The following is a 12,741-nucleotide window of genomic DNA, read 5'->3' on the forward strand; positions in this document are numbered from 1 at the left end:
AATGTCATTTTTTTACGCAGTCGCTAGCGAGCACACCTAACGTAAACTCATGGTAGGCCCACAGGGTGAAAGCGGTGAGGTGTGCGGGTAAGTGCGAAGGAGAGTTACATTGCATTCCAGCGAGTTGCGCATTTAGCTCGATCGGGTTGTAGTAGTTATTTACTGAACAGTTATAATAAATCAAAACTATTATTTCGGACGATTATACATATCTTACGGTTAATGTGATAAATTGAAAATTATTAATAATAACCGGTTATTATGAATAATTACCGACAGTAGCGGTAAAAGTGATAAATTAATCACATTTAACAGTGATTATTTAATAATGCAACCTTAGTACTAACAAATTTCATAAAAGAGAACAACATCTTGTGTACGTGCTCGTGTACAGCCAAACTTTTGAACGTTTTGATATCATATATTAATATAATTTGGCATAATGAGTTTGGAATGTTTCTTGCATAATATTACTTTTCCATGATGCCTATAACATAATGTTTTGATTTAAAGTGAAAAATAGGTTAAGGTGCGGCGGGGGTGACCCTTGGGCCACCCCTAAGCCGCCTATTTAGTTTTATACACACATAAATGAACTCATATTAATCACATTTACCAAATCATGCGGTAATTATTCATAATAACCGGCGATTATTCATAATTTTCACATTTATCACTTTGACCGTAACACATATACATATATCGGTTTTGTAAAACAACGCCCATCTCAGGGGTAGTACACAACACATGAAAGTAATTACAAGAAAATATAATTAAAATGTTAACTATTACTTTAATAGTAAAGAACCTTGTTCAAACGTCTCCTAAAACTTTCGAGACGGCGCTTGTTACCGCCCGCACCACCCCCGCGTACCCCGCTACACCACCGAGCACATGCGACCGCCACCCCAGGAGAGCGGGGAGACTGACCGATAGCTCGCCCGTGTAATAATACCATTTTCCTGATTTCACAGATTTTTCCATGAAAATTTATAATATTTTTATATTTTTTGGCATCAGTGTCGTACCTATAAACTACCCCTGAGATGGACGTTGTTTTAAAACCACACTCTGTACATAATAACCAATTGAAAAAAGCAACTGCCTCACACGGGATTCGAATCACCGCCTTTCCCTCCCACGTTCTAATCTCGTATGCGGCATTTAATTTTACATTCTTTAAGAAAAAATCAAGTTCTAAACAATATATTGTACAAGTGTAGCGCATAGCTCAATCAGTGTCTGAGGTAAGGGAGCGACACGGAAGGGTGTTTTTGTTGACATCAAACGTCAACGGGACTATTCCTACCTCTCGTTCCCACCACTGCAACTCCTGTGTAGCCAGGATCTACAGCTTGACCGCCACAAAAACCCAACCAATGAAGGTCAAGTTTGTCCCGGGGGAAAGTTAAACTGTCATTGGACCCGCAACGAAATCAGTCAGCGAGACATAAGATATACCTACTTCAGAATTTTGCATTTGCTCTGTAACGTCATTAGATGTCAATGCCACCCCTACCGTGCCGCTCCCATACCAGGGATGTTATGGATATCCGTAACCGTAACCGAAACTTTCGGATATCCGAAATCGTAACCGTAACCGAGTCAAAAGATTCGTATAGTTTCGGTTGTAGGCTGTTTAAATTGTTTTTTGTTTAGCATTAATGTAAAGGCACAACAGCCTGATTTACCTTTATAATACTATTTATTATCAATTTTTATTTGTTTATTACTTTTATTCGATTTGAAGTGTGCGGCCATGAATGAACCGTGTTGGACAACTATTGCAAATTGCATTCAAAAGCACAAATATCCGTAACCGGAACCGAAACTTTCGGATATCCAAAATAAAAAAATATCCGTAACCGTAAACGAAACCGGTATAATATTATTCCTATATCCGTAACCGTATCCGTAACCGAAACTACATATCCATAACATCCCTATATCGGGCTCTGACTCAGATGCGCTAGACTTAGCAACAAATACAATATCATACATCAAATGAAACTTTAACCTGAAACAGATTTTCTCAAGGTCGCGTGTTAATGCGCACGCTCTATGTACAGCCAGCGTCAAATAGTTTGTGGCACCCAAAGCTAATAAGTACGCAACACGTCTTTGTTACAATAGGGATGATGACTGGGTAATGCAATCGAAATTCGATTTAGTCCGTCAGACAGATAATTAGAAAATATTAGAATCATTTTTTTTTCTTTCAATAATTAAATATAATAACAATGAAAATGCTACATTGGGTTGAAATGGCGCGTTACGTCACGCTTGAGTATTTTTTTTACTCAAATTGACGTCACGCGACGTTTCAACTCAATATAAAACTGTAATTATTCGATTATGAAAAAAAATAATGTGTCCAAATTTTTTTTATTATCTGTCTGACGGATTAAATAGAATTTTGATTTCATTGCCCAGTCATCATCCCTATTGGAACATGGTTGTGTTTTCAACTTTAATCCACTTTGGATGTTAATTATGTGACATAGATACGAATTATGAGACGACAGCACTTCAAGCTAGACACTGCATCTTAATCAGTTGTGATAGGGACGATTTTTCAACAAAAACGTATAGTCTGAATTGTTGTTGTCTGTACAAAGGTCAAAAGGATTTCTATTCTTAGAACGGAATATTGAATCTCTCCTAAGGGTAGGCGCACACCGTTGATTTTTAGTTGGTCGATAGTTGTGCCCGATTTCAAATTGTATGAAGAATCGGCCAAATCGAATCGGCGGCGTAGTGTGCGCACTCCCATACATGCCCATACTGATCAACAGCCCGACTAAACTATCGGCCGACGAAAAATCAACGGTGTGCGCCTACTCTAAGGCTTCGTTTCCACTAAAGTTTCGCGATGAAACGAGACAGAGTGATGGAACGATGGAACTTTCTCGGTTAGAGCTTTAACAAGTATCTGTGACGTATTTGAACTTGAAATACTCAGGCGAGAATATAATCAAGCTTAACTAGGTACTTTCAGAAAATACGTAGATTTTACTGACATTTTATGTCATCCTGTGAAAATATTTGACTTAATTAAATCGAAATGTCACTCAAATGCGACTCGAACTTGGCCGGTTTCAGTGCGTACTCGTACAAATATCAAAAATATTGACAAGACTGTAAGAAGATTAAATTTAATGTATCGGTTGTTACCCAGTTTCCACCATCTTAGAGGAAACGTAGCCTTACATATTATTATTCACATATTAAAATATTCTATAGCATCGTTTACAATTTAAAAACTAGAGACGTAATAAACAGAGAAAAACATACGAAAAAAAACAGCTTATCAAAAATAAAGTCTGTTCATAAAATATTATTAACATTGTGATAAATTAAATAGGTACAAGGTACAACGCCATTAACAGAAGTCATTTTATCTGCTCGTATTTCTTTTGTGATAAAATAAACCAACGACTTAGGAGTAAGTGTGAACTCAATCTATCAACACGTATAATTCAAATTGTCGCATTAGAAAATACTTCTTGTGACCTTTAATCATCGATCTAAAATCATCAAAATTCACTAAAATTATTACCAGTCACGCTGAAACTTAACTCTCGATTCTGTATTCACGCTAAAAGGGTGTTTGATTTGGATTTCTCTTCACCTTCAAGCCAGACAAGGGTAGTCGTCTATATTACGCCTACATTAGTACATCGTCTGGCTGGCGTGTACCATGAAACTGCGTAGGGGTCGCACGACGCTACGAGCGGCACGTGTCTAGTAATTTGCGAGCGATTCTATCGCTATCGATCAAAAGCGTCAGTCGCACATAATACGGGGGCGCAGCGTCTGTGGAAATTCAGCTACATACGCAATATCGGTATGAGGGAAAAGTTGGAAAGACTCAAATAGATAAATAGATCACAGTTGTGTCCACGACAATGCAAACAATAATAATAAATAAGCTGACCGAAGAATTTCAGTGCTTCTTCAGTATTTATCTTCCACATCTTGCAGTCTTCATCGTTGATTTGATACCGCATTTAATAAAGAAATTCTGCAAACTTGTGTATGAGCCTCACCTGTTCGCAGAATTCCTAGAAAAATGGGGTATCTAATTACTTGTGTTATAACTTGCCATGGAGTTGTTTATCGCTATAAGTTAAACAATTAAAAAAAAATAAACAAAATAAAAGAAATTATATCCTGAAGTACAATGTACCAAATTCATTTGATTTGTCACGTCGACGTAAGTTAGGTAGGGTGTGTGTAGTTTAGTGGAATATCTAGTTAAGACAAGCATAGTCATCAAAGTCAATCCTCGTTTACTTTAGTTAATAATTAGGGAGCTTCTTTACGTTCTGCAATTCTTTACTGAGTCATTTCTGTTATCTTCACCACACGAAAACCATTGATTACAAATATTTTCTTCTTGCAATTTTATTCAGCTAAAACATCTTCGATAATCTTCCATTCTTCAGCGATGATTCCGACATCAATTTTTTACCAGTATTTGGCAAATAAAAGATTAGGTTTAAATTCATCTTTTGTGTACTATTCCGACCAATAAAAGGCATCATTTTTTTGCGTTAAGTACACTAACAATTTGAGGTGTCCTAGAAAGGCGCTGAGTATTAATATATCTTATTTTTATATTAACTGTTTCTTCTTTCTTCATTTGCTTGCGCGCGTGCAATTGCGTGACTTCTCTTTTCCCTTTGAGTTCTTCGTCGTTGTTAATGAGACCTCACGTCCAAGGAAAAGCTCAAAATGGAGATTACGTCACATCACCAGTTTGAGATATTCCTATCATTATAGGGTATTTTCTTGTATAATGTCGTTGCGTAGTTGCAATGTTCTAGTAAAGCAGCATTTAGTAAACTCTGACATTGGATTTGACTTCAATTAAAGAATTAAAGATTACTCGTAATTATGTGACACTTTTGTTTTCTGTTACCACTGAGACACCAAGGTCATTCAACACGATAAAATTAGTCTTCTTGCCGGTTTGTAGTACATACTTGTAAAGGTTCTCAACGCCACATCTCTGATTCAAAAAAGAAAATTTTCAGCTATTCAGCTGAAAATTTTAATCATAGGCTGTGCTCACCAAAACTGGGGTTCTCGAGTTTAAACTGCTGAGGGACATCCCACCACCATCCCATGGCCATGAAAGCTCCATGTTGTTGGCCGAATCATGGGAAATGCGCGCGGAATTGAGTTTGCTTGAGCAAGGTACACTCCACCGCGCGACAATGCTTGACTCCCTACAAATTATTTTCTCTTTGTCCATGTCCCATGGCAGTAGTCAGTAACATTTCATCGTCTTATCACAATAAGTTTTAATAGATGTATCTTGTCGACCTTTCTTTAATATATGGAGTATTCCTTCACTTCCCTTGGCTATACCACCCCATAGTTATTGGCTGAATCAGAGAGATGTGCGTGGAATTCCGTCTTATAATTTCATTTTCACCGCGCAATCATTTTTTTCAGTGTCCCTATATTGGCAGATCGCCCCATTCAGAAGTTGTGGACCGTATAAACTGGTTACAAAAACATTATAATTATGAAACATACCTACTTACCTACCAACTGAAAGTACAAAAATAGTGACATAAATTACGTCTAATAATAATGAGATGGTCCGACGAATTAAACGAAAGTTTGATGAGATGTTACTATATAGTTACTGAATCAGAAACCAACATGTCTGCATACCGAAATAAGTTACATAAGAAATTCATCGACACACACCCAAATCTCGCGCACATTACAGCACAAAGACTTTCTGATCAAAGACGATCGATAGTTAATAAATAGATTGCTAGACCCTGGAAAACTATTGGAAATAAAAAATGGAATAACTGAACATAACACCAATGAAAACTGTTTCCAACTATCCAGCATAGAACCCTTAACACCAAATTATTCTACACAAACAAACATACTTTCTAGTGATATTATTACAGATGATAATTTCCAAACAGACACTGAACTAAACAGCACGCTGCGGACAACTACCGGCGCACTAGAGGAAGACCCACAACAAACCAGAACTGTCCACACTGAAAACTTAGGTACAGATGCTAATTGTGAGATTACCAAGACATTTGAAGAAACATTTCTAACCTTTATTGATACTGAACCCACTAATAGACCTTTCATCCGTAAACAAAAAACATCGAAAAAGTTATCTGCTATAATATACTACATCAATAACAAGATCCTCCCAAACTATTTAAATACTGAAACAGATTTTAAAACATTTCAAACAATAATATACTGCCCAGCGTGGACAGCAGCGAAATGCAACGGAGCAAAAATGGATACAACTACAGAAGGAGTAAATAGAACAGCCAGAAAGCCTAAATGGGAAATTCGATTGGAAAGAAAAATAGAAGATCTTAGAGCTAAAATAGGTAAAATGACTCAATTTAACAACGGAAACAGAAACCCCATACTGACAGACGAAGTAAAGAAAATAATGGACCAATACAGAATGCATTCAGTACACGAAGAACCAAACACGCAAATCTCACAATTCATAGACACTCTTAAACAAAAACTAACGGTTATAACTAGTAGGATCAAAAGATACAAAGCGTGCACACTCCGCAAGACACAAAACACACAATTTAATCATAACGAGAAGACTTTCTATCACACTCTTAGGACTTCTACAACCAACAACTCATCGAATAACGGACGCGCTAACCGTGTTAATACTCCTGAACCTGACACTTTACGAAGTTTTTGGGCTGAGTTATGGGAGGAACCTAAAGATCACAATGACAAAGCAGAATGGATAGGAACTGAGTATGAAAGAAACGAACACATACAACCCATGTCATTTGAATACATCCCAATAGATACCTTTCAGGATGTAATAAGAAAACTCCACAATTGGAAAGCTCCAGGTTCTGATAAAATACATAACTTCTGGTACAAAAAACTTACTTACACGCATCCTTTCCTACATAACCACCTAAACCAATTCATCCAAGACCCTCAAACAATACCCGACTATGTTATGATAGGAACTACCTACATGATTCCCAAAGACTTCACTGATCCTACCAATCCAGCTAAATACAGACCCATTACATGTCTCCAAACTATCTACAAAATTTTAAGTTCTTGTTTAACTTACATGATGTATGACCACATTGATAAAAACCAAATTCTTGCCGAACAGCAAAAAGGTTGTAGGAAGTTTAGCCAGGGCTGCAAAGAACAGTTAATAATTGATTCAGTTATATTACAACAGGTGCAAAAACAAAAAAGGGAACTCCACTCGATGTACATAGACTATAGAAAAGCATATGATTCTGTACCCCATACGTGGCTTATAGAAGTCTTACGTATCTATAAAATCCACCCTACCCTGACGAACTTCTTACAAACCGTAATGCAAAAATGGACCACGCGCCTTAAAATAGCCCACACTGAAACCGATCCTATCCACATCAGACGCGGAATCTTTCAGGGAGATACATTAAGCCCCCTCTGGTTCTGTCTAGCCTTGAACCCATTATCTAACCTATTAATTTCTTCAAACACAGGCTTCGATTTAAAATACACAGACATTAGCACAAGCAGACCAGCAACCATGAAAATCAACCATCTCATGTATATGGATGACATAAAATTATATGCCCAATCACAAGATAGTTTATACCAATTAGCTAATTTCACAGAACAATACTCTAAGGACATTTGTATGGACTTTGGGATCGACAAATGCAAAATTAACTCCATCAAGGCTNCTACATTAGCAACTTTATTCAGTTCAGTATTCTGAAAATCTTGTTTTATACTTTTTTAGCGTCGTTTTTTGTCGTAGTTGGGTTTTTTAAAATTTTGGATTGTAAAAAATGCGATTTTTTTTTAGTTTTTAGTTTCCGTTTTTTGCCATTTGGCTACGGAACCCTTTTTTAATGTTAGAGAGGTGGTATCGTATTTTTTTTGTTTGTTCCTAAATAAAAACTAATAACAGGGTTAGACTTCACGGGATTCCTCCTCACATGACAGAAGAATAAGTAATAATATAATGTTCCTTTTATTTATCGTTTATTATTTAATTTCCACATTTTTTAACTCAGAATTTACGATGTTTTGTGTGGCTGTTCTATTCTAACTGTGGGACAACCCTATTTTTTATATTAATCATTAACTTAATGGCCAAGTGAGTTTTATACTCTGTGCACTTTTTTATATCCATCAAGGCTGGACAAAATCAACGACATACTTACCAGATGGAATCGGGACAGCGAATTAACTCACTGGAAGAGAATGAAGTGTACAAATACCTCGGATATAATCAGGCTAAGCTAATACAATACAAAGAAACAAAGGCTAAACTTCTACAGCAATTTCAACACAGACTCAATTCCATAATGAAAACACAACTTTATTCCCGAAACATCACCAAGGCAATCAACTCATTCGCTGTACCAATTCTAACATACTCATTCGGCATCATTAAGTGGTCAAAAACAGAACTCATCAAAATGCAAAGAACAATAAACAGGACACTCACAAAGCACAGGAAACACCACCCGCGAGCTTGTGTTCAAAGACAAACCTTACCGCGTCAAGAAGGAGGTAGAGGAATTATCGATATCCAAAACCTCCATAATAAACAAATCGCAACACTCCGTTCTTACTTTCATCAAAAGGCCGCAACATCTGTTATTCACCAAGCAACTGTTCAAGCTGATAGTAAGTTGACCCCTTTGAATCTGCAAGATGCAACAACCCAAACAAATGAACTCGAAACCACTGCGCAGATAAAAATTAATGAATGGACCCGAAAATCTCTCCACGGAAGACATCGCCATGACTTGTGCCAACCCAATGTCGACAAGGTAGCGTCGAACGCCTGGCTTAGTCGTGGGAAACTCTTCCCTGAGACTGAAGGGTTCATGATTGCAATACAGGATCAAATCATCGAGACCCGCAACTACCAGAAGCATATAATGAAGATCCCAAATCTGCCCACAGACTTATGCAGAAAATGCAACAGCAGCTCAGAAACTATCCAACACGTAACAGGCGCATGCAAAGCAATAGTACAGACCGACTACAAACACCGACATGATCAAGTCGCCAATATCATACATCAAAAACTTGCTCACAAATACAAACTGATCCCAGATAAACCTACACCATATTACAAGTATGTGCCCGAACCCGTCCTTGAAAACAGCCAATATAGACTCTACTTCGACCGCGCTATACTCACAGACCGAACAACACATTTTAATAGACCAGACATCACTCTTCAAGATAAAAATAACCACACAGCAACTATAATAGATATAGCTATACCCAACACCCACAACTTACAAAATACTATATCAGAAAAACTGTCTAAATACACAGACTTAAAAGATGAAATCAGGCGGATGTGGCGTCTTAATCAGGTTAACATTGTCCCCATCGTACTTTCAACAACAGGCGTTATACCAAAACAGCTACACCAGTCATTAAATACCCTCAACCTGCCACCACTTACTTACATATCACTCCAGAAAGCAGCTATTCTTAACACGTGTAGGATAGTAAGAAAATTTTTACAAGTCCAGGAAGATCACAGCCAGCCGACATCAGCACAACCGCAAGAACAAAACGCAACCTTTTTATCGGGATCGCACTTGGCTTAGGCCCGTGCTTTCCTTTGATACCAGCCTAGAGCTGAGACACTAAAGTGTAAACCGAGAATAATAATAATAATAAAATTTATTTGCTTAAAATGTGGTTGACATAGGTGTTACAATTATTACAAAATATAATTTATAGTACTCACATTTTACCAATATTATGGCATGCAAAAACTATGTACGAGTAATAACAGCACTATGTACGAGTATTTAAGCCACAAATATTCCTTAACTCTTTACTAATTAATTCAATAACATTATTGTTTATAAATTATAAGTTCCGAATAAATTAAATACATATTAAATAAGTAAAATTCGAAAGTAACTGTATGATTTTGTATTTCTTGCCTTAACTAGCTAAACTAATATCATGATAATTATTTACACTCTTAATATCAACAATAATTTATAGAAAGGGCTACTTTTTTCTCGGGAAATTGCACAGTTACAATGTGCGATACCAATAAATTTTGTGACCCGAGCGGGCAATCGCTAGTTCAAATTTTACACGAAGCCCCATATAATATTTTGTAGCGATTCTTTATTGGGTTTCAAATTGACTAAAATGCGACGTTGCCAAACGAGCGCTACGGATGCTGGTAATAAGCAATATTCAATTCTAAACGCTTTACATAGAGCTTGGTTTGCTAGGGCAAACATCTACAGTGGTGCGCCGACGCTGCTTAGACCCGAAACATGAATGAACGGGGACGTAGCATAATCGAGCGTGTGTGTGCAAACAATTTAGGCCCTTAAGGTGTCAAGGCGTCCGAGTCCCCGATAGTACATAGAGACAGAATGTCCGAAGCTCAGCAACTGGTATCTCTGTGGAGACGCTACTCACCACCAGCTACGCAGCAAACCTGATTGCATCAACGAGCTCATCGTCAACCAGATCCTGAAAGAAAATTGCGAATTCTCTACGGTCACCCTGAAGAAAGAAGCCATGGAAAAGTTGGACGACCAACACTACGTCTTATCTTTTCCACAACCCAGCAAAGTCCAACTCCTCTGCGGGAGACGAGACTACACCACACTTCAAGGAAGCTACCTCATTACGATTCCCGTTGGCTGTCATCTTAAAACTACAGAGTTCACCATCACCAATGACAACGACGAAATAAGAGGACAACCTCTGAAGCTGACAGAAATCCCATCTGACACGGAGAAGCAAATCAGGATAGCATCCCACATCAACTTGAACTCCATTGACCTGCAAGGACTACACAGACTCCAGGACAAGATCACTATGGAAGCCCCTATCAATATCACCGACATCCCACTCGACGTATATCACACAACCATCCCATTTTATGTGATACTGCTTGCATCGAGTATACTTGCAATCTTCATCGCATACCGGCGCTTCAACAAGAAAAGGAAAGATAGCCAGACTAAAAAGAAGGAAGAGCATCCAGCACCTTCCGGAGATCAGCAACATCATGACGCGATCCCGGCAACATTTTCACTCAACGTGATAAAATAGTTGCCGTTCTAAGGGGGGAGGAATTACGCTGTCAATAATATTATTAAATAATACAATTTAAAGTAAAAGTAACAAGATTTACATAATGATATACAGAAAAAAAATAACACAAAGCTTGATTTATACTCAACCAAAAAAAGAGCTTGCGTAAATTGTGAACCAAAAGACGTTGGACAAAGGCTTCAATGGTGTGTGTTTACTTGCTTGCGAATGCGATGTGTTTAGATACCAGTTTTAGGATGATGCCTCAACACAGCTACAGATGTCATAACACCTCCACAGAACTGGTTGTGTCGAAGTGTAATGACACCCGCTGCTGTGTCGTGTCATAATCCTCGAACTAGCACCTTTCATTCTTCTGCACCCAACAAACTGCTTTGCTTGAACTTTCTTGCTGTTGTGGACCTGAATCCTAAAGTTGTACATGCGCTGGTCGAAAGAATCAGTATTGCCTTGAACCCCCCGTATTCACAATTTCTCGACACCGCGTGATAATGCTTAACTCTCTAAAAAATATTTACTCTTTGTCCATGACGTCTCGTTGCATCAAATAAATATCATATTTTTAATCGGCAGTGTGAGAGTCTTGTGCTGTCGCATTTCCAAACTAATAAAGAGAAAATAGAAAAGATAATATAGGGAATGGGTATTCTTGTCAGTTTGTAGTAGATTTTTGTTATCAATTTCTTGGCTCAAGAACTCGAGGATTTCGTCTGCTCGAGCAGTGTTGTACACTTCACCGCGCGACAATTCTTGACTCCCTGCATATTATTCACACTTTGTCCATGTCCCATTGCAGTAGTCAGTATAAACAACTTTATTCAACTGTGTGTTTTGGCATATTCGTAAGATGTGTCTGTTAAACCTCTATCTTGTCTTCTACTGCCAAGGGACATCCCACCACCATCCCATGGCCATGCAAAGCTCATAGTGCAATTCTGGCATCTTCTTAGGTAGTGCTTGTGCAAACTCAATCTTGTCTTCTTTGTACTGCTAAGGGACATCCCACCACCACCCATGGCCATGGAACCTCAATGTTATGGGCCGAATCATGGGAGATGCGCGCGGAATGGTGTCTGCTAAGCAGGGTACACCCCTACACTGGTCGTCTTAAAGCTGCTGAGGAACATCCCGCCACCATCCCATGGCCATGCAAAGCTCACAGCATTTGGCCGAATCATGGGAGATGTGCGCGGAAAGGCGTATTCTTATAAACTTTTAAGCTAACCGGACACCTTATAAATAATTTTGAATTTTATCCATGGCAAATCACATATTCTGAGGCTGTGCACTATTAAAACTATTTTAACTGTAAAAAGTACATTATAATTTTACGAACTAGAATACAAAATTGTAGGTACATGTACCATCATAAAGCATATTCATAGGCAGGTACACTAAAATCTTCCTGAGGATTCTTCTTCCAAAAATGATACACGATGTCTTTAGATGCCAGTTCGAAACCGACGACACGGTCCAGCAGCGACCGACGTAATACCGTGACACAATTGGTCTCAATGTATTTCAAGTTCGACACAACGTCGTATTGTAGAAATACCTCATTGAAACCAGTTGTGTTGCGAGATGACGTCGATCAATGCTGAGGCGTGTATTCGGTTTCGA

At 38.1% G+C, this 12,741-nt stretch overlaps 1 protein-coding gene across 1 annotated transcript; it reads left to right on the top strand.

The window, feature by feature from the left end:
* Positions 1-10,421: 10,421 nt before the first annotated feature.
* LOC114352440 (uncharacterized) lies at positions 10,422-11,130 on the top strand. Its single transcript, XM_028304055.1, has one exon. It carries the CDS (start codon positions 10,579-10,581, stop codon positions 11,116-11,118), a length of 540 nt encoding a protein of 179 aa, XP_028159856.1. The 5' UTR covers positions 10,422-10,578; the 3' UTR covers positions 11,119-11,130.
* The last annotated feature ends 1,611 nt before the right edge of the window (positions 11,131-12,741 follow it).

Source organism: Ostrinia furnacalis, unplaced genomic scaffold, assembly GCF_004193835.3.
Source record: "Ostrinia furnacalis isolate ACB-3 unplaced genomic scaffold, ASM419383v2 OfSCF0135, whole genome shotgun sequence".
In the NCBI taxonomy this organism is placed as follows: Eukaryota; Metazoa; Arthropoda; class Insecta; order Lepidoptera; family Crambidae; genus Ostrinia; species Ostrinia furnacalis.

Coding starts and splice junctions, on each gene's coding strand:
- LOC114352440 (XM_028304055.1), top strand. CDS start 10,579: ATGGAAAAGTTGGACGACCAACACTACGTCTTATCTTTTCCACAACCC.